This window comes from Cnephaeus nilssonii (genome assembly GCF_951640355.1).
Source record: "Cnephaeus nilssonii genome assembly, chromosome: 6".
NCBI lineage: Eukaryota > Metazoa > Chordata > Mammalia > Chiroptera > Vespertilionidae > Cnephaeus > Cnephaeus nilssonii.
This window is the reverse complement of record NC_137077.1, coordinates 37,262,641-37,290,161: the sequence shown is the minus strand read 5'-3', so window position 1 is coordinate 37,290,161 and position 27,521 is coordinate 37,262,641. Positions and strand designations below refer to the sequence as shown.

At 41.5% G+C, this 27,521-nt stretch overlaps 3 protein-coding genes across 9 annotated transcripts in view; 1 reads left to right on the top strand and 2 right to left on the bottom strand.

Annotated features, from left to right (window-relative positions):
* Window positions 1-6,697, top strand: part of AMN1 (antagonist of mitotic exit network 1 homolog) — a 41,594-nt gene extending 34,897 nt beyond the window's left edge. For both annotated transcript variants that reach the window (XM_079774044.1, XM_079774045.1), the window contains exon 7: window positions 6,280-6,697. In XM_079774044.1, coding sequence (XP_079630170.1) covers window positions 6,280-6,353 — 74 coding nt within the window. In that variant the 3' untranslated portion in view covers window positions 6,354-6,697. The remainder of the gene's footprint in view (window positions 1-6,279) is intronic.
* Window positions 6,698-11,393: 4,696 nt separating this feature from the next.
* ETFBKMT (electron transfer flavoprotein subunit beta lysine methyltransferase) lies at window positions 11,394-20,149 on the bottom strand. 3 transcript variants are annotated; one of them, XM_079774042.1, is made up of 4 exons: window positions 20,029-20,149; window positions 15,532-15,969; window positions 13,178-13,308; window positions 11,394-11,918 (listed from the first exon to the last, which is right to left on the bottom strand). In XM_079774042.1, exons 2-4 carry the CDS (start codon window positions 15,855-15,857, stop codon window positions 11,575-11,577), a joined length of 801 nt encoding a protein of 266 aa, XP_079630168.1. In that variant the 5' UTR covers window positions 15,858-15,969; window positions 20,029-20,149; the 3' UTR covers window positions 11,394-11,574. The 3 variants fall into 3 exon arrangements, with proteins under 3 accessions (XP_079630168.1, XP_079630169.1, XP_079630167.1); XM_079774043.1 differs by having other exon boundaries at window positions 20,034-20,125; XM_079774041.1 differs by having other exon boundaries at window positions 20,015-20,057.
* Window positions 15,916-20,128, bottom strand: LOC307101255 (BET1 homolog). 4 transcript variants are annotated; one of them, XM_079774049.1, is made up of 2 exons: window positions 18,691-19,992; window positions 15,916-15,969 (listed from the first exon to the last, which is right to left on the bottom strand). In XM_079774049.1, the coding sequence occupies exon 1, from the start codon at window positions 19,047-19,049 to the stop codon at window positions 18,696-18,698; it is 354 nt and encodes a 117-aa protein (XP_079630175.1). In that variant the 5' UTR covers window positions 19,050-19,992; the 3' UTR covers window positions 15,916-15,969; window positions 18,691-18,695. The 4 variants fall into 4 exon arrangements, with proteins under 4 accessions (XP_079630175.1, XP_079630172.1, XP_079630173.1 ...); XM_079774046.1 differs by lacking the exon at window positions 15,916-15,969 and adding an exon at window positions 20,029-20,128 and having other exon boundaries at window positions 18,690-19,159; XM_079774047.1 differs by lacking the exon at window positions 15,916-15,969 and adding an exon at window positions 20,034-20,125 and having other exon boundaries at window positions 18,690-19,159.
* Window positions 20,150-27,521: the final 7,372 nt, after the last annotated feature.

Genomic DNA, 27,521 nt, shown 5'->3' with positions numbered 1-27,521 from the left:
CTAGACTGTGGACTCGATCCCCAGTGGGGGGTGTCTAAAGCAGCTGATCATTGATTCTCTCTCATCATTGATGTTTCTATCTCTCTCTCCCGCTCCCTTCCTCTCTGAATTCAATAAAAAGTATATCTTTTTTAAAAAAGTGGTCTCCATCTATGTTAGTCATAGATTTTTAGAGAGATGGTAAAAGGTTCCTTATAAGTCATGTAAACAATTCTCTTGTTTTAAACATAAAGGAACGGAGCCCTGGCTGAGTGGCTCAGTTGGTTGGAGTGTCGTCCAGTACACCGGAAAGGTTGCAGGTACCATTCCCCATCAGGGCACATACATAGGTTTCAGGGTCAATCACCGATCAGGGCGCATACGGGTGGCAACCAATTGATGTTTCTCTCTCACATCAATGTTTATATCGCTATCCCTTCCTCTCTCTCTAAAAATCAATAAAAACATATCCTTGGGTGAGAATTACAAAAAAAAATAATGGAACTGGAAGTCAAAACCTAAGTCACCTGATCCACAATCTCTAATTCTTTCCCCAATAAAGCAGTTTCCTAAACCCTACAGTAATCTTCCTATAGTATAATAAACTAACAAGACATTGAATATTCCTACTAGTCAAACTCACAGTCCTAAATACTCTATTTTTTCATGGAGAAAAGCTGTCTGAGGAGAGTGAGTAATGTAATACTGCCATCTAGCATCAAAAAATTTTAATTACATAAAATTTCATCATATGCTTACTATTGGAGGGACAGTATCTTCCTATTTATGTTCAATAATAAATTCCTACAGAAGAGTGACATAGAGTCAAAAGGCAAATATTTACATACAATATTTGATAAGATATTCATAACTAATAAAAATGCCAAAATACGTAATCCTAGAAACACCAGCTAAAATAAAATTCTTCTTTTCCAAGTTTATTCTTTTTCAAAATTGTATTGGTTCTTCTGGGTCCGTTGAATTCCCATATAAATATTAGGATCATCTTGTCAATTTTTTTTAAGGGAGAATTTTGGTGAGATTGCACTGAATCTGTAGACTTGCATCTTAATATTAAGTCTTCTGATACATGAACATGGATGTCTTTCCATTTATTTAAATCTAATTTTTTCAACAATGTTTTCTAATTTTTAGAGTATAAGTTTTGCACTTTTCAAATTTATTTCTAAATATTTTTTCTTTTTTGATAATATAAATGGAATTATTTTCATTACATTCTTGTATTGTTCATTTCTGGTGTGTAGAAACACATTTGAATTTTATATATTGATCTTCTACCCTGCAACCTTGCTGACCTCATTTATTACTTCTAATCTTGTAGAGGATTCCTTAGGACATTTTATACCCAATATTACATAATCTAAAAATATAGTTTCACTTCTTCCTTTCCAACATAAATGCCTTTAGTTCCTTTTCCCCCCCCCCCCCCCCCTAATTTCCATGGCTGGAACCTCCAGTCCAATGTTGAATAGAAGCAGCAAGAGCAGACATCCTTGTCTTGTTCCTCTTTTCAGGGGAAAGACATTGAGTGTTTCACCATTAAGTATGATATTAGCTGTGGGTTTTCCATAAGGGCCCTTTATCACGTTGAGGAAGTTCCCTTCTATTCCTAGATTGTTGAATGGTTTTATCATGAGTATTGGATTTTTCAAATGCTTTTTCTATGTCTATTGAGATGATTATGTGAGTTTTGTCCTTTATTCTATAGATATGCTATGTGTCATAGGTAGAATAATGCCACTACCCAGAGATGTCCATGTTCTAATGCCCAGAACCTATATGTATGTTATGTTATATAAGGTTGCAGATGGAATGGAATTTAAAAGTTGTTTATCAAGCCGAAGCCGGTTTGGCTCAGTGGATAGAGCGTCAGCCTGCAGACTGGAGGGTCCCAGGTTCGATTCCGGTCAAGGACATGTGCCTTGGTTGCAGGCGCATCCCCAGTGGGGCGTGTGCAGGAGGCAGCTGATCGATGTTTCTCTCTCATCGATGTTTCTGGCTCTCTATCCCTCTCCCTTCCTCTCTATAAAAAATCAATAAAATATATTTTTAAAAAAAGTTGTTTATCAGGCCCGGCTGGTGTGGCTCAGTGGTTGAGCATTGACCTATGAACCAAGAGGCCACGGTTCAATTGCCAGTCAGGGCATATGCCTCAGTTGCAGGCTCGATCCCCAGTGTGGGATGTGCAGAAGGCAGCTGATCAATGATTCTCTCTCATTATTGATGTTTCTCTCTTTCCCTCTCTTTCTCCCTTCCTCTCTAAAATCAATAAAAATATATTTCAAAAAAAATAAATAAAAGTTGTTTATCAGTTGACCTTAAAATAGAGAAATTATCCCTGACTATCCAGTTGGGCCCAATATAATCAAAAGTCATTACAAGTACAGGAGGGAGGCAAAAATAGGGAATCATCGAGATGAGAGCTGTCCAATGCTGTTCACTTTAAATATGGGAGAATGCAAGGAATGTGGTGGCCTCTACAAGCAGGAAAGTCAAGGAGGTGGGTTTGTCCCTAGAGCCTCCAAAAAGAAATGCTGACCTGCTAAAACCTGATCTTAGCCCAGTGAGACCCATTTTGGAATTCTGATCTCTAAAACTGCAATAATAAATTTGTGGTGTTTTAAGCCATTAAGGTTGAGGTAACTTATTACAACAGCAATAGGAAATTAATGCAGTGTATTATATGAATCAATTTTCAGATGTTAAATCAGTCTTGTATAGCTGAGATCAGTCCCAATAGATGATGGCATATAATCCTTTTTATATGTTGTTAGATTTGGTTTGCTCGTGTTTTGTTGAGGACTCTTGAGTACGCATTTATAAAAGGGGTGTGTGTGTGTGTGTGTGTGTGTGTGTGTGTGTATGTGTGTGTGTGTATGTGTGTGTGTATGTGTGTGATATCTTTGTCTGGCTTTGGTGTCAAGGTAATACTGGCCTCATAGAATGAGTTGGTAAGTGATATTTCCTCTTCTATTAGTATAGCCACTCTATCTTCATTATCGTTGTATGCACGATATATCTGTCCATCCATTTACTGTCAACCAATTAGAAACCTGTCTTTAATATAGATTTCCTATATAATAAATGTCAAGTTATCCTGTTCCAGTAACTGTTCCGTCCCCTAACCTTTTACCTGTTGTCTTTCTTTAATCCTGTTCACTCCTTTGTAAATAGTTGCTTCATTAAACCCTGTTCAAACACCCCACTTTAGTGCATCATCTATTTCCTGCCCAGAGCTTAAGAAAGACTATACACAGGTTAATGGTAAAATTACACCATTATTCTTTGGTTGGTGAAATTACAGAGAAAACAATATATGCCTGATTTTTAAAAGTATTACTATGATATGTGCACTGCAGCTAATAATTGTGAGGGTTACCATTAATTTTTTTTAAATTTAATAAATCTTTATTGTTCAGATTATTACAATTGTTTCTCCTTCCCCCCCCCCCCCATATCTCCCCTCCACCCGGTTCCCACCCCCCCTCTGCCCTTATCTCCCCCCCCCCCCCCGTCCTCATCCATAGGTATATGATTTTGTCCAGTCTCTTCCTGTACCCTCGACACAGACAACCCTTTCCCCCTGAGAATTATCAATCCACTCCGATTCTATGCCCCTGATTCTATTATGTTCACCAGTTTATTCTGTTCTTCAGATTTTTAATTCACTTGACTTTTAGATTCACTTGTTGATAGGTATGTATTTGTTGTTCATAATTTTTATCTTTACTTTTTTCTTCTTTTTCTTCTTTTTAAATAATACCTTTCAGCTTTTCATATAATACTGGTTTGGTGGTGATGAACTCCTTTAGCTTTTTCTTATCTTTGAAGCTCTTTATCTGTCCTTCAATTCTGAATGATAACTTTGCTGGGTAGTCTTGGTTGTAGGTTCTTGCTATTCATCACTTTGAATATTTCTTGCCACTCCCGTCTGGCCTGCATAGTTTCTGTTGAGAAATCAGCTGATAATCGTTTGGGTGCTCCCTTGTAAGTAACTAACTGTTTTTCTCTTGCTGCTTGTAAGATTCTCTCTTTGTCTTTTGCTCTTGGAATTTTAATTATGATGTGTCTTGGTGTGGTCCTCTTTGGATTCCTTTTGTTTGGGGTTCTGTGTGCTTCCTGGACTTGTAAGTCTATTTCTTTCACCAGGTGGAGGAAGTTTTCAGTCATTATTTCTTCAAATAGGTTTTCAGCGTCTTGCTCTCTCTCTTCTTCTGGCACCCCCATAATTCTGATGTTGGTACGCTTGAAGTTGTCCCAAAGGCTTCTTACACTATCTTCTACTTTCTGAATTCTCTTCTCTTCTTGTTTTTCTGGTGGCGTGTCCTTTTCCTCTTTGTATTCCAAATCTTTGACTTGATTCTTGCGTTCCTCTAGTTTGCTGTTGGGTCTCTGTATAATATTTTTTATTTCAGTCAGTGTATGTTTCATTTCTAGTTGGTCCTTTTTCATATCCTCGAGGGTCTCATTAAATTTATCGGTCTTTTCCATGAAATTCTTGAAAAACCTTATAACCGTGGTTTTGAACTCTATGTCCATTCGCTTGTTCTCCATTTCTTTCGTTTGGGATCTGTTTCCTTGCCTCCTCATTTTTGCTGCTTCCCTTAGTTGGTTAGGGTAGCTTTGTGTACTAGGTGTCCTATTGGTTTAACGGCTCAGCCTCCCAGTTACCTGAGGTGGATGCTCTTGGTGCACCCCTTAGTGGACTGTGTATACAGCCTTGTTGCAGTTAAGTCTTGATTGTTGTTGGTGTCACTGGGAGGAATTGACCTCCAGGCCAATTGGCTGTGAGGACCTGTTGTGTCTATAAAGGATGAATTGCTGTGCTGGAGACACATTTATGGGGCGGGACTTGTTCCAGTAGGGCTTTGGTGCTCACTGAATGTGTCTGCCTCTTGAATGTGTCCCTTATGAGAGTGGTTGAAATCTGGTGTCGTTTCACACAGACCACTAGATGTCCTAGTTTCTGGATCTCCAATGGGGTGCAGGTCAGCTACTGTCTGAGGCCCCCCAGCAGGAGCTACAGCAAGAACTAGTTTTCTCCTCTTTGCTTGAGTGGTTTTGGAGCAGTCTGACTGGAGCTTCAGTTGATTTGGTTAAGCTGCCACAAGGCAGGCCATTTATATGCAAAAGCCGCTGTGTGGAGCCTGGGCGGGTTTGAAGAATGTGCGGGGCGGGGTCTCAGAGCGGGGTGGGGTCTCAGGGCGTCACTAGGCTAGGGTGTGGCTAACTGGCGATGGCTGCCATCAGCCGTCTCTGCCTTTCCGTGTTTCCCAGTCCCCGCGTCCCACGCTCCAGTGCAGTAAACAATGATTGCTGGGCGCACCTCTGCAAGAAAGTCACTCTCACTTTCCGACCTGATGGCCGAGAGTCCAGCTTCTCCACGTAGGTGTCTGGGTCCCCCGCGTGTCCCCAGAAACTGGGTTTCAGAGTGATTGGGAGCTTGTCTCCCTTCGGTTTGAAAAAAAGCCGTGTGCCCCGTTGCCCGCCACCAGCCCGCTACGCACGCCTCCGTACCTCAGCTTTTCTACGTTTGTTCTCCTTTCTTTTTCCTTCTTAGTTGTAAATCTACCATTCAGACAGCTTTCCCATGGTTCTGGGTGGTAGACGTTTTGTCTTTTAGTTGTATTTTTGAAATTGTTGTGCGTGGCGGCAGTTTAGTTGTTTAACTTTGCCACCATCTTGGTTCCTCCCCCACCATTAATTAAATGTATTGTTAATTGTAGATTTTCCTTATATATCATCTTATTTAATCCTTTAAATAACCCTATTGTTACAGAAGACCGAAAAAAAACCAAGCCACGCTTAGAGAAAGGGAGTTATATTTTATTAAGTGCAGGGCCAGAGAAAAATGTGTCTTTCAAATTCTGGGCCCCCTCACATGGAGGAAACCTTTTCTATTTATACTTTTCCTAGCTCTTTTGTCTCCCAAATTTGGAATGAGACTTCCGGGCCTTCTAGGAAAGAAGGCCTACGTACTGGGAAGGGGCCCTGAGACCATATCTCAAGGCCTGGCCTGGTGTCAGCACTGACAACTCTGGGGCATAGTCCACGGCCTCTCTGGAATGGGAGTAGTCTTATTTTCCTTATTATTTAAGCAAGCAAGCATTTACAGAAGCCAAAATAGCAGGGTTAAAATTTCAAACAGCAGTTTTTATATAAGATGGATGCTTCACTATGAGATATAATAATTATCATCATCCTCAGTTTATACATAAAGACACATGAAATATCTCTGATTACTGTGAATTAATGTATTGTCAATGTTTTCTTTTGTAGATCATTCACGAGAAGTCTTGGAGCAATTAGTAGGCCCAAACAAATTAAAGCAAGTAACATGGACTGCTTATTGATTCTTATCCAAGTTATGCTCTTCATACTGTCAGGAAATGATGGTCTTGGAGATTGGCTTTCCAACATGTAATATGGTTTGTGACTTACCAGACTCTTAAATGCTTTAATAGTGCTATTATTCTGTGTTGTTTAATAAGTCATTGTCTTAGAATTTTAATCCTAGCATGCCCCTCTGATAGATTTGGGGGTAGGGGAGAGAGCACTGTGTTTGTTTCTTAAATAACAAAGATTTTAAATTACCTGTTTTCCCTGGAGATTTCCTTTTCCTACCTAAATATTTGAGCTGTTGTAAAAGAAATGTACCAATGTAGGTAAATTTTAAGTAAAGGTATTTCTAAAAGTATAACTACCTTTCTAGCTATTTTCTGGCTCCTGCCTTCCTGAAGTATTTAAATGCCCATTGGCCAAAAGCTAAGCTGAGGCCCTTGCCCAGTCACTTATTTCATTGATTTTTATGGCTGTTTTCTCTGAAAATAGTTCCCAGACCCAATTCCAACATGGGGTGGGGAGATAGAATCAGATTCTATTCTGTTCTGGAGGTAGAAACAGATTCTACAGGTTAAGGGTCCAGTCCTACAAGACTGCCCTCCTGTCCCTGCCCACCCAACACACTTCAGACACCAGTTGCAAGTCCAGGTTGTTACTTGTGTGTCTGATCAACTGGCTACAAATTGGAGGTACCAAGGATCTCTTCCTTGAGTTAGATTAGTTTCCTAGAAGGACCACAGAACTCAGGAAAACCTGTTTACTCACTAAATTACCAGTTTGTTATGAAGAATATTAAAGGATAAGAATCAACATCCTGATGAAGAGATACACAGAGAGGTCACAAAAAAAGGAGCCTTCTCTCCTCACAGAGCTCAGGCCCAGAGTGGTGGCAGGTGGGAGGCTTCTGGAAGCTCACCACACCCCCTCCTTGTGGGTTTTCATGGAGGCCTCATTACGTAGGCAGGGTTGATTTAGTCACTGGCCATTTGTGATTGATTCAACCTTTAGTCCCTCTCACCTCCCCAGAAATAGGGGTGGGACTGAAAATTTCAATGTTGTATTCATGGTTGGTTCGGGACAACCAGCCCCCATTCTTAGGTGTTTTTCAAAAGTCACCTTAATTAACATCACATGAATAACAAGACACCCTTTCACCTTTATGGCTCTGGGTTCAGGAACTGAGGACAGGAGACCAAATTTCTAATAAAAGATGTTCCATTGCTCTTATAGTTTAGGAAATTCCAAAAGTTGGGGAGCTGTGAGCCAGGAACTATGGATGAAGACCAAATACATTGGAAAAATATATTTTGGTCATCTGAATGAATAAATATATATATTTATTTATAAGATATATATATTACTTATAAGAGATATGTAGGTATCTCCTATAAATCATGATATTACATTTCCCAAATATGTGCTCTCCAGTTATGAATTTTCCTCCTTAAAACTGCATTCAGGAATATGTAAGAATGAGTAAATACAAGCCATCATTATAGAGGTTGTATCTTGAAGCTCTCTTGGTTTCACATTATAACATAAACAGTATAGGTCTTACTTTTCAAAAGAAAAGTAGTACTCTTCTATAATCACAAAATTCTCTGAAGTATGCTATGCTTACCTACCCCAAATTCAGCATATTCCTTGTGCCGTGAGCCTCTCAGTGGTACTTCTTAAAGATTTCCTACTTTAACTCTGATGAGTAAAAAACAAGGAAAGTAACATCAAAATTACAACTAAACTACAGAACAACCATCATTCAGAACTGCCTAAAAACTGCGCACAGACTTACCCAGACTCACTCCCTCTGAGCTCCAGCACTGGGGCAGCAGCTCGAAAGGCACCAGAGACATAAGGGGGGTCTGGTATCAGGGTGGGAACTTGGGGGGACAGCTTTCTCCCAGACCAAAGTGCTGGCAGAGGCCCTTGTTCCTTGTTCCTTTGATGAACCCTCCCCCAACAGAACCGGCACCATATCTGAGTTTTCTGTGTGTGTGCCCCGCCACCCCCCCCCCCCCCCCCGCAACCCCGGTTATTCCCTGCAGACCTGCCCCACCCAAATTTCAGGCTCACCCAAGCTGTTTCCAGTGCCTTTTCCATAGGAATGGCCTGTCTTGGTTCATGCTTCAGATTTTCCTAAAATCTCTCAAACAAGCAGCATCTGGCCTCAATGAGTTTCATACCTCTTTTTAAATGGCCTCAGGCCTGATACTAGCAGCAGCTGGCCTTGGTTCACAGGTTGGCCTCACATGGGTAACTCCAAGCCCAGCACAAGTAACTGCCATCTGCAGATCACTTTGTAGCTTATGCCAGGCGGCCCCAGGCAGAACACAGGACTGGCCTTGGACTGTACCTCCCTGGAGGCCCCAGAGCCAGCATACAGCTTCAAACCACGTCAAAGCACCACCACACAACCATCTCCACAATGACACACTCAAGGGATGGACTTAGCAGGCACCAGAGCCTCCTGAAGCAAGTCTTGCTCTGTGGGGTAGTCCCCTGCATAGCTGATCCTCCACAGTGTTCAGTGGTCTGTATTTGCAGCCAGACATTGCAGCTGATGAGCTTGGAGTGTATTTCCCTCCCACTTATGTGCCAATAGCACTCAAGGCTCAAGTTCAAGAGGAAGGTACACATGGGGGAGGGGGTGCACCTCAAGCGCCCAGATTGGGTGATTGGGGAGTCTGCGCCACTGGATCCTACAGAACACCTACTGCACACGTCTACTCTATCAAGCCCATGAGGGGTAGCAACTGTCCCTAATACATAGAAACCAACACAGGGAGGCTGCCAAAATGAAGAGACAAAAACAAACAAACATGTCCCAAATGAAAAAAGAACAAAACTCCAAAAAATAACTAAACAAGATGGAGACAAGCAATCTACTAGATGCAGAGTTCAAGTCACTGGTTATAAGGATGCTCAATGAACGTAGGGGAAGAGTAGATGAACTTAGTGAGAACTTCAACAAAGAGATAGGAAACATAAAAATGGAGCTAGAAACATAAAGAACCAGGCTATATTTTATACTTGACATGTAACATATACAGTAGTGTGTACCACAGTTTTTAATTAGAGAATACAAAATACAGTACATATAATTAGTACAAAACTAGAAGATCCAAAAGTAAAAACTAGGTCTTCTTCCCACCCTAGTCTACCAGCTATCTCGTACCCTCTCAGAAGGCAACCATTTTTACCAGTTTCTTATTTATCTTTCCAGGGATAGTCTAAATATATACTGCAAGCAAATATGTATTCTATACACATACATACATATGTAAGTATTGTCAAACAAACTCAAAAAGAGTCTGGAGGCTTTGCTAGAAAAAAAATGACAAATATTTATTCAAGGGTCCTTGAGTTTGCACACTGGAAACACAGCTAGGCAAAAACCCCGAATTATATCCTGAAGAAAAAAAGTTAAGAGTTCTTATAGTAAAAATCACATCCTTGAGAATGATGAGCCCTGCATTCTTAGCTCTGGGATTGGTCTAGGACGGTTATTAGCCAGATGTCAGTGGTCTGGATGCTGGATGCCAGGGTGTCTAGAGGATGGGCACCAGGAGGTCTGGCCATATCCTGAGTCCTTAGGGGGTAGGCAGAGGGTTATCCAAAGGTAAAGAAATGTCCAGGCATTAATATAGGATGGGAAATTCAAAAGTTTAAGTTCCTAGGCTAGTTAAGACAAGAAAAATAATTGTTTCCTTATGCCTCACCTTCATACTGTTAAAGTGACTCCATTTTGTATTTTCCCTATCTTCATTGTTTTTTTAAATCACTTAAAAATTTTTCCCCAAATTTTATTTTATTTATTGGATATTTTTCCATTGATTTTTTTTTTTTTTTAAGAGAGGGTGGAAGGGACAGGAAGAGACACAGAGAGAGAAGCATTGCATTGATTGGTTGCCCTGGAATGGGATTGAACCCAGGACTGGTGCTCTAACCACTGAGCAAGACTGGCAAGGGCCCTATCTTCATTCTTTTTCTCAATATATACATACATCTTTTTTGCATAGTGGTATTCTTTTTAAAATATATATATTTTATTGATTTTTTACAGAGAAGACGGGAGAGGGATAGAGAGTTAGAAACATCGATGAGAGAGAAACATCAGCTGCCTCCTGCACACCTAATACTGGGGATGTGCCCGCAACCAAGGTACATGCCCTTGACCAGAATTAAACCTGGGAACCTTCAGTCCACAGGCCGATGCTCTATCCATTGAGCCAAACCGGTTAGGGCTGCATAGTAGTATTCTATACACATTCTCCTTCACATTGTTCCGCTCTTATATCATAGTGGTTTTTTTAAATATACAAGATTCTAAAAACCTGGGACATGTAGTGGTGGCATAACCAATTTCTAACTAACCTTAGTAAACCATAAAGAGTCATAGGGTGTCTGTACAGAATATGTTGGAAATTCTAAAATCTTTATTTTTATTTTTATTTTTTTAAAATATATTTTATTGATTTTTTACAGAGAGGAAGAGAGAGGGATAGAGAGTTAGAAACATCGATGAGAGAGAAACATCGATCAGCTGCCTCTTGCACACCCCCTACTGGGGATGTGCCCGCAACCAAGGTACATGCCCTTGACCGGAATCGAACCTGGGACCCTTGAGTCCACAGGCCGACGCTCTATCCACTGAGCCAAACCGGTTTCGGCTAAAATCTTTATTTTTATCCCTGATTGTCCATTAAGACCCTATTATGTATAAATACTATAGTCTTCTATATTTTATATTTTTGTTTAATTCAACACATCACATAGTTGTTCTCAACTACAGAAACCGACTCAGCTACAATATCTAATTCTCTCCAGAATTTACTTGTTGCTACCATTGGGCACTGCCTTCTATAATTATAATCCTAGTAGAGGCCCAGCGCACAAAGTCGTGCGAGACCTAGACCCAGCGTGCCGTAGGACCCAGCGTCAAGTCCTGCCAGTGCCACGGTACCCACCTCCTGGTGACCGGTCTTTGATCGTTACGGCATTACAACCACTGGGTTTTTATTATGTAGATAGCAGTAAAACTAGAAAAAAAATTACAGATAAAGAATTGTATATTTGGCATAATACAGAACTAGTTACATGACAAAAGTCTAAATCTTCATATTTTGAAAACAAGATTTGTCATTTCACAGGAACTGCATTCTTCAAACTGGAGAGTCTTCGAGGGTTGAACCCAAACATAGGTCTATCCATACTTGGAAGCATTTTGACAGTTCAAGGCTGGAAATCCCACACTGCGCTTGTTGTCAGTCCATTGTTTTCCTGCCTGGTGGGTTCTGGAAGTGAATATTCTACCACTTTGTGCAGCTGATGCTGAATGCTGTGTCCTCTGAACTGGGGCCGGCCAGGGTCACCAATCAGTACTTGAGTTTTGTGAGTCCAAAAGCAATCCTTCAGCCATTGATGAAGACTATCTGCAAGGTCTTCATCATAAAACATATCTCCAAGCACAACAAGGTCCCACTTATCTTGTTCCAAATCCAAAATATTTTTGGTTAAAATGGGAAAAGGTTTCAGTTGGTTCAATTCACAATTTAGTGTGATAGCCATTCCTGCAACTTTAGAAAAGAAAATGATGAATTGGTAATATACTAGACTGTTTAAATTCCCTATTGATTAACTTAGTTTATAGTATCTCTTAACAATGTTTTCTCCCTTTAAAAAAGTCTTTTTAAATACATTTTTATCTAAAAATTTAAATACAGCCGAAACCGGTTTGGCTCAGTGGATAGAGCGTCGGTCTGCGGACTGAAAGGTCCCAGGTTCGATTCCGGTCAAGGGCATGTACATTGGTTGCGGGCACATCCCCAGTAGGGGGTGTGCAGGAGGCAGCTGTTCGATGTTTCTCTCTCATCGATGTTTCTAGCTCTCTATCCCTCTCTCTTCCTCTCTGTAAAAAATCAATAAAATATATTTTAAAAAAAAAATAAGAGATAAAAATTTAAATACATTTTTAGAAAGAGAGGAAGGGAAAAGGAGAGAAAAAGAGAAACATTGATGTGAGAGTGAAACATCAATTGGCTGCCTCCTGCACGCCCCCACCAGGGATTGAGCCTGCAACCCAGGCATGTGCCCTGACCAAGAATCAAACCAGCAACCTTTTGGTACACAGGATGACCCAACCAACTGAGCCACACTGGCCAGGGCAAAGTTGTGTGTGTGTGTTTTAATTGATTTAGAGAGAGGAAAGGAGAAAGAGAGAAAGAGAGAGAGAGAGAGAGAGAGAGAGAGAGACGGAGAGAGAGAGAAACATCTATCAGTTGCCTCCTGCATGCACCCTGACCAGGGATCAAAGCTGCAACCTGGGTATGTGCCCTGACTGGGAATCAAACAGGCCACCCTTCAGTATACAGGATGAAACTCCAACCAACTGAGCTATACCGGCCAGGTTTCCTTTTTTTGTTGAAAGATGTTTTTAGGTAAGAAAGCCTAAAGTTTATGCCAATGTAAGCTATTTATTGTGATTTTCAAATATATGAATGGATATCCTGAATACAAAACAAACAAAAATACATCTGGAAATATTGGAGTTTAAGGGACATTTGTTGATCTCAATAACCACAAAATCTGGTTTGTTACAGGAGACAGGGAGGAAACAAGCCTTGGGCTTGAGCAAGATGGCAAGTTAAAACTGAGCCCCCTGTATAAAATAAGGATCCTCAAGGACTAGATCCTCAGTGAAAGACTAGAAGAAAATCAGATAAAATTAAAACTTATCTGTCTAGTATAGGCTATCATATTGAGGCATCATAGATATTTATCCTGGAAGGGAAAAAACAGGATGAGCTTTACAGATTTTTAAATATGAAATCCTTACTAGGGTCTATGTCGTTGGCCAAGATCCTCGATGCCCCACTCATCTTAGCAGCGATAGCCGTAGCTCCACATCCACTCCCGAGATCCAACACAGATTTTCCTCTGACAACATCAGGATTATCCAAAAGATACCTAAGTTAGAAAAAATGGGGAAAGCATGGGAGAAATTCAGTAGAGCTGTTCAAAAAGAAAATAATCTCCTTGGGTCCAATGAACAAAGAAATAATAGAACTTAGCAGAAGAATTTGGTCTGATCTTGGCAAGTTTGGCCTGACCAGAGTGAGACAAAATGTCCATCTTAAGAGCTGGACAAAGGTGGCAGAGAGAGGACCTAGTCATTTGATTACTCTTCAGCATGTGTGAAGAACAGTACCACACAGTTACTAATCAGGTGCTTCAAGTCAACTGTTTAAAAGTTTTGAACACTTACTGTGATCCAGAAATGATCAAGAACTAAGAATCCAGACTGACAAAATACTACTATAATCAGGACTCAGTACACTAGAGCCAAAATCCACCATCTCCTTTTGATTGTTCATCAGCGTGGTTTTACCTACTGCTTATAATGACCATCAAAGTCCAGTTCAACCAAAGAATTTGGACCAGGGCTAAGTGGTTACCAAACAATTGAAGATGAGTGGGAAACACTGAAATAATGAATTTCAATGGACACTTGATCTTAGTATTAGAATAATGAAGAATAGCAGGGACTATGGCAAAGTAGAGGTGTGCATGCCATGTCTAAAGGGACAGCTGCTACCCATCTTCAGGTAATTGTTGCCACACAGAAATCCCATGTTATCAGAGATGATTCCTGTTTTTCAAATGGATGCATATTTTTACATGAAATCTCTCAGGTTTTAAATGTTAGCAACCGATGCATGGCAGCTTCCACTTTGGGAAGGTGAAAACACGGGTCATTTTGATTGAAGGTGGTTTCAATACACCCACAAAGGAAATAGAATCACAAGATTTATTACTTCCAGATCCCAGAAGCAAGGAGGTACAATGAGCTGAGGGGAGGGCAGTCTTCTGTTCCAGGTCACAAGCTGGAGATAGAGAGGGCGATACATAGGTGAATTGGGCAGAGGTCACTAACTTTTCAAGGACTTAACCCTAAGTGGTTATTCTAAAAGGTTACCTGGGAAAAGCAAATCGGGAACTTATAGCAGGCATCCTAAACTCAGATCCTTATAAAAATGCCCAGATTCAGTGTAAGCAGGGTTATCACACTGTAAAACACCCAGGCAGCAACTCTCTTCTCATCACAATAAGTAAAAGTGAAACAAAATACATCTGTGCGTCACCAGTTTGTGTTCTCTGATTCACAGTCTCTTAAGGATTTGATTGTATATTTGGAGTTGATAAACCATAACTTTAATAGAAAACAGTCACTTATAATGCCAGTACTTTTTAAATATGATGTGAGCAGTAAAGCTTGGAAATATGGCAACACAACAATCAGAAAATTGAAACTGTTTGATACCACCTGGAAAGCTTTCCATCCTCAGTATTCTCCCAAAAGCTCTATGTTTGCATTTTGCTTTTCATTTAAGACTACATATAGCATTAACTCTGTTGGGCCATACCATTCATGTGAAAGAGAAGTCCTTATCCTTTTTGTTTTCCAGCTCTGTAACCTCAAGGTATAAACAGATGAAAACATTTACCAATCCAAGAGCAAAGGCTAGATGGAAAGCTGAAAGTTCTAGTCTGTTTCAGCGGCTATGTTTTAATAAAAAGCACAGTGTGAATGTGAGCAAATTTCCTAAAGAGCTCTGCAGTGTGGAGAGGTGGAAGGAGGGGCCTTACAATGCAGATTCAAGTCGTGAGTTCACCTGAGATGTCAATAAACCCCTAGCGAAGAGGGAGTCCTTGAGCAGCCCATTCACTCACGTCTCCTTTCCTTAGGACACTGAAGAGGCAGTGATGGAGGGTGTGAGGCTTCAGGAGCAGCACTGACAGGGCTAGTCTGGGAGAGGGGCCTTAGGTTCTATCTGGGACCCCTGCACTGGCCATACATTGAACCATGAACCTGAGAACAGTGTAAGGTCTGGATATTTATAGCTCCTCTGGTCTTGACGGCTGACCTAGGACTTCTCTTGGGAAAAGAACTGTATTTGGGGAAATACCTTGATAAGCTTGGAGTAGAAGGTAAAACTATGTAACAAAGCAACCGAAAAAAAAAAAAAAAAAAAAGCTTAACCTGCTCGAAATTAAGAAAAGAATGTGGGTTTTTCTCTGTGTGTGGTGGGGGGGGGGGGGGGGGGGGAGGGGGAAATGCAGAGTTGAAATGGCTGAAAAGAGAAAGGACTGTTGCAAACTTCAAGGTTCCCGTTTCAGTTAGGGCAGTACCTGGACAGGGCTTGGCCTCCTGGCCAGTAGATCGCCCAGTAAGGATCGCTGTGGGGCCACAGGTCAGCTCTTTCCCACCAAAACTTGCATCTGGGGGTCAAAAGCCGCAACCGGATTTCAGGGGTGAGGCTGCCACTGCTGGTGACTTCAGTGTTCTCCTCCAAGAAGGCTTTCATCTCAGGGTCCAGAAAGTTCCCATTCCCTCTCCAGGGACAGTGGCCCCAGGGAAGCAAGGACAGACCGCTGCTTCTCACGGCCTTCCGAAAGACACCACAGTGGTTCACGGGAAACAGTGCCAGTGTCCTCCAACCTGGGCTCAAAGCCATCCGTCCTTTTCCAAACCACAGGTCTGTCACCGCCGCTGACAAGAGCTGCTCCTCAGGGGCAAAGTATAAGGATCTGGCTGCCAACTTGATCCCAACTGGAATCTCTAGATTTCTAAAAACAGAAATAATACTGAAAATTCCAAGGCTCACCGACACTTCCGTATCTTATTATATAATAAGAAAATATTACCAGTGTAGGCTCTGTAAGCTCTGTAGCAGATGATCCACAAGTACAAGTTCATTTTATTTTATTTTTTTAATGTATTGATTTTTAGAGAGAGGAAGGGAGAGAGAGCAAGAGAGAAACTGATTTGTTGTTCTACTTATTTATGCATTCGTTGGTTGATTCTTACATGCTTTGACGGGATGGAACCTGCAGCCTTGGCATATGGGGCAACACTCTAACCCACTGGGCAGTACAAGTTCATTTTATTTATTTATTTTTTAAAAATATATTTTATTGGTTTTTTTACAGAGAGGAAGGGAGAGGGATAGAGAGTTAGAAACATCGATGAGAGCGAAACATTGATCAGCCGCCTCCTGCACACCCCCTACTGGGGATGTGCCCACAACCAAGGTACATGCCCCTGACCGGAATCAAACCCGGGACCCTTCAGTCCGCAGGCCGACGCTCTATCCACTGAGCCAAACCAGTCAGGGCTACAAGTTCATTTTAGATGAAAGCATTGGTACATCAATTTAGGAAAATCCAATCTTTTAAAAGCATGCCTTTTCGCAACGAAATCCTTTTTAGTAATTTCAAATGACAAATGTACAAGCATTTGATTTTGAGAGAAATCTTCAGGAACAATGCCTGTTACATAAAATAAGATATACCTTTAAAGTTCTTTCATACATAACCTAGCCAGTTTAGCCCAGTGGACAGAGCATTAGCCTGTGGACCAAAGGGTCCTGGGATCGATTCCAGTCAAGGGCACGTACCTTGGTTGCAGGCTCCTCCCTGGCCTACCCCTGGTCGGGGCTCATGCAAGAGTCAACCAATCCATGTGTTTCTCTCACATCGATATTTCTCTGTCTTTCCCTCTCTCTTCCACTCTCTCTAAAAATCAGTGGAAAAATATCCTTGAGTGAGGATTTAAAAATAAATAAATAAAGTGTAATTTAAAAAAAAAATACCCTAGCTGCTTTGGCTCAGTGGATAGAGTGTCAGCCTGTGGACTGAAGGGTCCCTGGTTCAATTCAGGTCAAGGGCACATGCCTGGGTTACAGGCTCGATCCCCAGTAGGGGGAGTATGCGGAAGGCAGCCAATCAATGATTCTCTCTCATCATTGATGTCTCTCTCTCTCTCTCTCTCTCTCTCTCTCTCCCTTCCTCTCTGAAATCAATAAAAATATATTTTAAAAAATAATAAAGTTCTTTCATACATTTAGTCACCTTTAAGCAGGCATTGTGCTTGGCAACTCTGAACAAAATAAAAGTCTAAGAAGCTTACATTCTAGGTGGGATAAGCCTAATGAACAGGCAAACACAGTCTTGCCTTTATGAAGTCTAGCCAAGAGTTATGGAGGCTAATGAAGCATAATTTTCTGTAGGCAGAGGTATACAAATTATACTGACCACACTCTATTTCAATAATGATTTTTATAGCATAAAACATCTATGTAAACAGATTCAGGTCTTTTTCTCTAAAAAAAAACAAACACAAAATAAAAACATTAAGGATTTCATTGTAATAAAAGAATATCAACTCCCAAATCTCTTTGTATACATATATGATGATTCATCGTTACCAAGCCTGGGTTGAAAAGACTTGTTCCAAAAGAAAACCACCTTGAAAAGAAAAAGTAGGAATGAGAAAGGGCAGTTTTATTTTTTTCAACTATTTCATTAAAAATTTATTTTTAGAGCTCATGAGTAAATTCCAAAATAGCAATACAGAAAATTTTAATATTTCTTTCTACTCAACATTCTACCTTTGTTTTGCTTTCTATAAATATACTAGATTAAAACAACAATACTCTTACCCCTAAGTTCAATGCTGAGTACTTTCAATTATCTATTTTGAGCACATAATAACGCAGAGACAATTTTCTTGAACATGTTATTTCCAGTCAGAGCTTAGCCATTACTTTAGCTTCACATTATTCTGTCACAAATGATAACCAAATGGCCTAAGTAGCTAAAATCATAAAGCTATTTTAAGCCAAGTCAATGGTATGTATAAAGTTAATATAAAATAACAATTATACTGGTTCACATTTGTTTTGCACCTACTAGAAATGTGCCAAAATACTAAGATTTATTAAAGAATGAGGTCCTTGGGCAAAGGGGGAAGAGGAGTCATATAATAAAAAATTATTAGAAAAACATAATAGGTAAAAAGAAATCTGCCTACAATTTAACCACATCAAGAAGGAAAAGGGAGTACATAATTAGGGTTGATGTCATTCAGGAAAATACTTTTACCATTCCACCACAAACCTGTTCATGGCAAGAGCTCAGCATCAGACTCTCCACTCTATTATTCTCCCACTAATTTTCTTTACATGGAACATAAACCTACATTTATGATAACAGAACACTACACTGCTATTTAATCTGATAGCAAACAATAGGAAAACGATGAATAAGTTAGGGCTGGACTGACTTTTGGCTATCTCAATACCCCTGAAAAGTAGGGGCAAAAATGAGTCATTAAGAAACAGTATTCAAAGAAGCACTGTATTATGTAATGTGATTTATAAAACAGGTAAAATTCTCTTTCAATGGAAAAAGCCGTATTTGAAAATGAGGAATGTTTTGATCCTGAATTTTTACCAAAATGGTACCCCAAGCCACGTACGTTGGAACAAATTACAAACTCACACTTACTTGCATCACCTCAGTTTAATAATCCAATAAATGACAAAAAAGACAAACAATGAAAACAGTACCATATAGCACATCAGCTTTGTTTGGCTCCCTCTGGATAAAATCTTCAGTTTTTCCATAGTTCTACCTAGAAATCCAGTTGTAGAATCAAATTGTGAATCCATTTCAGCTAATAACTTATTTTGAGTTTTAACTTCCTCGCCTATCTCAATGGTAAGATCTCTTATAACCTTTACTTGGCGTCTCATCCGTTCAGTGTGTTTATTTTCTTCTTCACGGGCACTATATCCGCTATTAGCATGGCCATAGTTCCCATAGTTGCCAGAAGGTACACCTTCCCCCAGGCCTGCGCGACTCATCCTGGCAGAAGACAGAGGGGAAAGGCGGGCGGAGGGGAGGCAGGAAGGGGCCAGGGGTCACCGGACCTCGTCTTCGGGACCAGGGCCCGGCGAATCGCCAACTTCTTCCCCTGCAGCGCCGCGACAGAAAGAGCAGTTTTAAAACACAAATTATACACGTAGTTGTTTGGGACCTCTGCTCTGTTTTGCAAAAATGTTTTAAATAGTCTTATAGTCACCCAAGTCAGCGATTTTCAACTGGTGTACCTCAAGAATTTTTAAAGCATGCAGCACCTGACCTCTTTTCCTTAGAGTGTCAAATTTAAAAAATGACAACAGCCAACACAAAAATAGCAGTCTGGTGTGAATGAATCAAAATGATACCTATTTTTTTTTGTCAGATTGGCAAAATATATATATTTTTTGTTGTGCCTAAGACTTGTAGTCATTAGCTTCTATGTGCCAGGAGATGAAGAAGGTCGCCGACCTAAGTATTTGGGGCAGGGCCGCAGCTCCAATGCCTCCCAGGAGCCTGGCTGGCGCTGCAGGAGGGGTGCAGGCGGAGTGTGGGAGAACCGAGGGGCTGTGGCCAAGTGGAGGTGGCTTCCCAACACTGGCCCACAGGGGGCAGCCCAGGGCTGCCAGGCAGCAAGCCTTGCCAGCCAGGTCTTCCCAGTTCTCAAAATAACCCAGAGATTGGTGCACGAGCTCCCCCTGTTAAACGTTTGCGATGAATTAGGACAGCGGACCACCAGTGGGGCTACACTTGCGAGGGGGGAGTTAGCACTAGGGGTATCCGGGGAGGCGCTCGCGGCCTGAGGTCCCATTGGACTCATCCTGTTCGGAAGGACTGGGTTAGCCCTTGAACGGCACCAGCCCAAGGTTTAGAGAGAGCAAAGGGGAGGCGGTTTGGGCTTGGACACCTGCCCCGCCCACCCCAGCACCCGTCAGAGAGGAACACGTGCTTTTGTGTGGACGCCACTTACAGCGCGTGTACTACCTGACCCGGAGATCCGACGCGTTCTCCAGGGTGAGTTCCGAACGTGTGTGTGACCACGGGTGTCCCTCCAGGGAGGACAGCGCAGGCTTCCCTTCCGCCTCACCTGGCTTTGCTAGCTGCGCCCTGGGACGCTAGCGCGCAGGGCACGTCTGTCACTCGCCGTGGCGCGTCCTCTCCGGCACTTTTCCCAGCTGCGCGCCGGCCCCGCCGCGGCGACCCGGGTGTGGGCCCGCCCTCCTTCCCAGCGGCGCTTCCGCTCCCCGGCCCTGCGCTTTCTTAAAGGGGCAGGCGGGGCGAAGCCAGAGGGCGCCCTGACCTCGCGCGGGAAGTAAGGGAACGCCAAGTTCTGATTTCGAAAGTATTCGTTACGAAGCCTTTTAGGACACTGTGTGCCAATCACACCTCTAGGCGCCGGACAGAGTGGCTTAGCAAAATAGAGGATGCACCCTTGATGATGCTTACATTGAACTGCGATTAAACCATAATGGTAACGTTAATAAATGTACGATCTCAATCTGTTTGCAATGTGAATCTGTCAAGTTCTGGATCCAGATGTCCCTTTCCCAACTGGGCTCAGGTATCCCACTGGCCCCTGAATTCAACACATTCCAAAATTAACTCACCATCTCACCTGATAACAAGTAAAACTTGCTTCGTGCCAGCCAAAGGGGGGAAATTTGTCCCAAACCAAGAACTAGGCAACCAAGTTTCTGCTTCGTACTTGGTAGTTTCAGAAATGAACTGGCAGCCACCTGTCGCTTGGGTTCTCTGTTTCTGCCTCTAGATGGGGTCTCCTGGTGGTCAGCGCACGTCATAGCAAGCGGTCAAACTCCTGGCAGAACTCCCCGTCAAGGGGACAATTTGCATATTAGGCTTTTATTATATAGGATTCTCTTGCAAGCAATAAACCGTAATACATATTCAAGATCAATCTGCCTAAGAATTGTTTTTAACCAGCTTGTGTTCTATCCCAGTAAATGGCAGGAACATTGAGTTATTGCCCAAGAAACCAGAGAGAGGAGGCAGGTCTAACATTTCAACAAAACAGTATTTCCAATAAAAGTTTTGGTGCTCATCACTGAAGATGAATTTAATAATGTGAAGACACCTTATCTAAAACTTGGAACTAGACTAAAAAGATTGCTAGATATCCTTCCCCCTCCTTTCTAGTTTTTTCATTGATTCACTGTCTATCTCCCCTCCTCCCCCCCCCCCCCCCCTCACCCTCCGCCCCACTCTGTGCCATTGTCTTATTTCCTCCTTATGAGAGCTTGCCTGAATTCCTGTATCTGGTCTCCCTCTTCAATCCTGCCTTCCTAACACATGCTTTTTTTTTTTTTTTTAATATATATTTTATTGATTTTTTTTTTTTACAGAGAGGAATGGAGAGGGAGAGGAATAGAGAGTTAGAAACATCAATGAGAAACATCGATCAGCTGCCTCCTTCACACTCCCCATGGGGGATGTCCCCGCAACCAAGGTACATGCCCTTGACTGGAATCGAACCCGGTACCCTTCAGTCCACAGGCCAACGCTCTATCCACTGAGCCAAACTGGCCAGGGCTCTAACACATGCTTTATACTGAAGCTCAAATGTTGTGTGTGTGTTTCTGAATTTACATTTTTACAGTTCAAAAAGGACCTTACATTCCTATAGTCCCAAATAAGCCGTGAAAAAGACACCTGGGATTCTGTTGTTAGGTGTTGGTGAATTGCTGTTTTTTAACTGAAATAAAATTTTAATTGCTTTTATCAAAATTGACCTAAATGCAAGGAAGCAGACTTATTACCTGATAATTTGAGCTATCTTCTGACCTTGTGATTGTGGGGGTCCAAGAGGAATCACCCCAAGATATCCCTCTGTGGTACGCATATTGTTTTGAGCTAAAGGCAACTTAGCCACAGGCTCAAGAGAAACTTCTTAATTGCCGAGCTGAGGTTTGCCCCTCTGTTGACTAATGAGTTTGCTGATCACTGGGATAGGGGCTTAATCACAAGGAACAACAACAGCCTTTAATTATTGGAATCGAGAGTCTAGGTCAGTGGTCGGCAAACTCATTAGTCAACAGAGTGGCAAACCACGGCTCGTGAGCCGCAGGTGGCTCGCAAGCCGCAGTTTGCCGACCACTGGCCTAGAAGAATTTGAATTAGGGGCCTTGCCCATAAGAGATTATCAGAGATAACTTCCTTTGACTTATCTATAGGACAGGCAAACTATTTACTGAAGGCCTGCTGTTCTTATCCTCCTGCAACGACCTTTTGAAGTCCCCGAGGCCCCTTACCTCATCCCTAGTTCAGGATGTCATGTATTCACGTTTCCTTTCTATGACTGAACCTCTCATGCATGTGGGGTTTCTGATTCTGTTATGTATGCGTGGTTCCTATTCTTTTTTTGTTTGTTTGTTAATCCTCACCAGAGGATATTTTTCCATCGATTTTTAGAGAGAGTGGAAGGGAGGGGGAGAGACAGAGAGAGAGAGAAACATCGATGTAGATGTGAGAGAGACACATTGATTGGTTGCCTCCCGCACACACTCTGACCAGGGCCGGGGATCCAGCCTGCAGCCGAGAAACATGCCCTTGACCAGAATCAAACCCAGGTCCCTTCAGTTCTCAGGCCAATACTCTATCCACTGAGCAAACCGGCTAGGGCCATTCTTATGCGTATATTAAATTTGGTTATTTTCTTTTGCTAAACTGTCTCACATCTATTTGATGATTAAACCAGCTGAAAGGACCTTGAGGGTAGAGCCGTGGTCAGCAAACTGCGGCTCTCGAGCCACATGCAGCTCTTTGGCCCCTTGAGTGTGGCTCTTCCACAAAATACCACAGCCTGGGCGAGTCTATTTTGAAGAAGTGGCATTAGAAGAAGTTTAAGTTTAAAAAATTTGAATCTCAAAAGAAATTTCAATCGTTGTAGTGTTGATATTTGGCTCTGTTGACCAATGAGTTTGCTGACCACTGGGGTAGAGGAAAGCTTGTTCCCTTCCCCACATGATTTTTGCCTTTAAACATCAGCCTATATTTTTGTTCAGAGAGCCAGTTCTCTGATAACTGATCTCTCTTGCAAGTGAAAGTAAAAAGAAGTTTATTTCATACTCAACTTTTTCTTTAAAGTTTTTTTTTGCAGGAGGGGACAAGTTATTCAATTATACTTATTAGCCTTATGACCTCAAGAACATTATTAAACCTTCCTACTTTGGCATAAGAATTACTTTGAACTGAAGACATTTAAGTTCCTGAAATCCCTTATCTGCCTAAAACAGGGCCTCCCAAAAGAATTCGGTTGTCGTAACCCTTCTGTCCAGGAGCAACTCTTATCTTGTTGACTTGAAAAGTAGGTACCACACCCAACCAGACATCTTCACAGCACTATCTCCCATCTATTCTCCTAAGGAAGAACTTATCATTTTCTCCATTTATCTTTCCAAAAAGTCATTCCCATAAATGCCTTTTCTCTTCTTCCCCATTACCTACTATGTTAGGTATAAAAGCCAAATTCTAACTACCCCTTTGAATTACTCATCATTAAATTCTTCTGTATGTATGTGTGTTGCATGTGAAAATTCTGGTTTTCCCTCATAAATCTGTCTTTTGTCAGTTTAATCCACATGTCCCAGACACTGAACATAAGAGGGTAGAGGAAACTTTTTCCTCCCCCTACACTAAAAATCAATTTTCTTGTTTGTAAAATAGTGATGATGATGATGATAATGTATTGGAGAATTTAATGAGACCAAAGTAAACCGCCTAGCACGGTTCCTGGCATACAGTACATGCTTGATAAGTGCACTATTACTGTGATTATCATGATTGGAATTATGGAGATAATGTTGGTTAAGGAGCAAGACTGGAGGCTGAAGATCAGGTTTTCAACTAAGAGGATCAGATTTGAGTTTTGGAAAAATATTTTAAGCTGCAGGTAGCAAATGGTTTAGAGAGAGGCAGGAATGAAGACAGGGAGACCATCAGTTCAAGGATATTGTGGTAATCCAAGCAAGGAACAATGAGGATCAGAACTGTTACCGGGAAACCCCTGGGTGGGCTCAGGCTGCTTGTTGCAATGTCCACTAACGGAGGCAGGGTTGGATCATATAAGGCGAGCCAACCAAGAAGATAGGGAGCTTACAAACATCCAAACTTATCTTACAGCAGGTGCAGGGGACAGGCTTATATAGGAAAAATGGACTGGGTTGAGGTTGGGAACAGAATATGATTACATGCGATTACATGGAGGTCAGCAGAATTCAACCTATGTTCTTGGTTGTCAGGCGATAAGATGATGTCGGCTCCTGGTGGGGTTGGCCTGATCATGTGTAATGGTTCTGCTTGCTTGCTGGGTACAGTAGACATTGTCTGAAGCGGAATCACCTCCTCAATCACTTTGTTGCAGGTGTACCAGCCTGAGAAAGGAAACTTAGAAAAGAAAAACTTAACCCTCTGTTCCCATATAAGAAACTTAACCCTCAACCCTCTGTTTCCATACATATATGTACTTTAGGATTTCAAAATATGATTATTTTTCAGATTAATCCAGGTGCTCTATCTATCAGATTGTAAGTCCCCCTCTATTAGAATGAAGGCAATTGCAGTCCAGATGGAAAGAACTGGACACATCTATAAATGATGCAGCAGAAGCTACCGGCAGGCATTGGAGACTAATTAAATATGCTTGCTTAACTGCAATGATAGACAACCTACGGGCAAGATGTCAGTTTTCCTTTTTCAACTTTACCTGCCTGTGCTCTTAACCGCCATGCTGTCTGATTATGTTCTCCCTTGCTTAAAATCCTCCCTAGCTCTCCAGGCCTTCAATATCAGAGCCAAATTCCTAATTGCAGTTTCCCAGGCTCTCAGTGATCATTGCCTACTTACCCATCTTGCCTTGTTTCAAAACCCTCCTCTCTCCCCTACAATTTATTTATTTATTTATTTATTTATTTATTTATTTATTTTGCACAGGACCTGTTCTGTCACTCAGGCCTTGCTTAAGACAGACAGTTGCCACCACCTCGCATACACACCCCTCCTCACTGCCCCTGACCGCCTTCTTGTCCTTCAGGACACAGCTCAGGCTTCAGGTCCTCTGCAAAGCCTTCTCCAACCCACACAATGACCTTGACATTTTCTTAGCGTCCTATGGGTGTCTTCAACAGGGATATCAGGCAGAACTGTCATTGCCTGCCTCCTGGACTGGCTTAGAGACAGACCATCTCATTCCTCTTGTATCTTCTGACTTCGTTGGGCACTCAATGAATTATGTTAAATGAAAGAAAAAGCACATAAATGAATAAATGGACAAATATCACATATCAGTGTCTCATTTAAAAACTTTAACAGCTTTATTGAGGGTATAATTGACATACAATGAACTTCACAAATTTAAAGTGTACAATTTAATGTTTAAAAAAAAACATTATTGAAGAGGGACTGGGACCAAGGCCAGTCTGCCCTGGGACTGACAGTCTGGAACATGTAAACCATTTGCTCCTAAGTGTCCTTGGTTAGGGATGATAAAGCCTTGTTATTTATTAGCCGGCTGCAAATTGCTCAAATTGTCTGGCCTTGTCTAATTATTTTGTCTCAGTTTCCCTTATTCCACTTGTCAAGGAATTTCCCTCGTTTCTCACTGCCCTGCCTCCTTAGTAGGCATGAAGCTGTGTCTCATTCTCATCATGGTTTTAGTAGGCATTTCCCCAATGACTAACAACATTTGGGCATTTTTCCATGGGCTCTTTTGCCATCCATCCATCTTTTATTTGAGTTGTGTCTCATTTTAAATCCAAATTGTTGCATTATTTTTCTGATCTTACATAATTCAGGTACTTTAAAAAAGTAAGAGCTTTGTTTTTCCAAAGTGCTGGGAGAAAAATAAAAAACACTAATGGAATTATCTGGAATGATGAAAAAAAATGTCCTTACCACTTTTGGAGAATATTATTTATAAATATAATATAATTTATAAATGGTTATAAATATAAATCCTAAATAAAATTGCTAATATATTTCTGGTAATAGTGCCACTTCAGTTCTCAAATCAGCATTGAGAGGCAAACAATGGATAAATTGTACCCAAGCAAGGGTGACTTGCCCCTGCAACCCCAGAATGTGTTTGCCCTCAGATTTATTTTTATTAAAAATAAATATATATATTTATTGACTTCAGAGAGGAAGATAGAAACATCAATGATGAGAGAGAATCATGGATCAGATGCCTCCTGCAAGCCCCCTACTGGGGATTAAGCCTGCAACCCAGGCAAGTGCCCTGACCAGGAATTGAACTGTGACCTCCTGGTTCATAGGTCGATGCTCTACCACTGAGCCACACCAGTGGGGCTGTCCTCAGACTTTTGAATTAAGTTTGAAGTTTTTCGTTTTCTAGAGCTGCAGCTTCCTTCTAGCTTTTTCTCTCCATCAAACTGCCCTTGCAACAAATCTGTAGCGCCATGTCTGAGTGAATTATGTCTGAGTGAATTTGTAGGTTTCCTATTTTTGATTTCTTATCTGCTATTTACAGCTGAGTTCCTCTAGTTAGTCACTAGGCAAGGTCTCCAAGTCAGGCCTGAAAATCCTGGTTTCTGGCCCCTTAAGACCAGTTTGCTATAAAAGCCATTGAGCTCCCACTAAGCATTAAAATCTTCCACAAACTAAAGCTATACTGCCATCTAGTGATAATTTAGCTTACTATTGTCCAGGTGTGTCTGTAAAATGGTTAAAAAAAAAGAAAGAAAAAAGTGAAACTGCGAAATAGACTTAGTTATGTGTAAAGAGCAAAGACTTACCCACAGTGTTACCACGCACTCGCATGCTTGTTTTTGTTTGTTTGTTTGTTTTAACTTCTTTTGTTTGTTTGTTAATCCTCATCCGAGGATATTTTCTCCATGGATTTTCAGAGAGTGGGAGGGAGAGAGAGAGAAAAAAAATAGATGTGAGAGAAACACATCAATTTGCTGCCTCCCACCCAATCCCTGACTGGGGCAAGGATCGAACCTGCAACCCAGGTACGTGCCCTTGACCGGAATCGAACCTGGGACCTTTCAGTCTGTGGGCTGACGCTCTAGCCACTGAGCCAAACTGGCTAGGTCCTGGCCTGCTTGTTTGTTTGTTTTTTGTTTTTTTTTTAAAAATTATATATATTTAAAGTTACTATTTACATTCAATATTATTTTGTATTGGTTTCAGGTGTACAGTGGATGCTTGTTTTTAAATATGGTGTAAATACTTATCACTGATAATAGTTAAAGCCTAATGTTTAAGAAAGATTTGGTATCATTCGTGACATATTCTGTCAGTCTCTGTCTCCTCTTTCTCTCTACCTTCACCATTTTTCCAGAATCTGCCCACTGCTCACCACCTGCACCGCTTCCCTCCAATACAAGACCACCTTAGCCTGGATCATTGCAATAATCTCCTAACTGACCTCTCGATTTCTACCCCTGCTCACCTGTGGTCTATTCTCAGCAGAAAGCCAGAGGGATCCTTTTAAAGGGAAG

Coding starts and splice junctions, on each gene's coding strand:
- ETFBKMT (XM_079774042.1), bottom strand. CDS start 15,857: ATGGCTTTGAGCCCAGGTTGGAGGACACTGGCACTGTTTCCCGTGAAC. Junction 13,309..15,531: donor GGAGGCCAAGCCCTGTCCAG/GTACTGCCCTAA, acceptor TTTCTAACTTAG/GTATCTTTTGGATAATCCTG. Junction 11,919..13,177: donor GGCCAACGACATAGACCCTA/GTAAGGATTTCA, acceptor TCTTTTCTAAAG/TTGCAGGAATGGCTATCACA.
- LOC307101255 (XM_079774046.1), bottom strand. CDS start 19,049: ATGAGTCGCGCAGGCCTGGGGGAAGGTGTACCTTCTGGCAACTATGGG.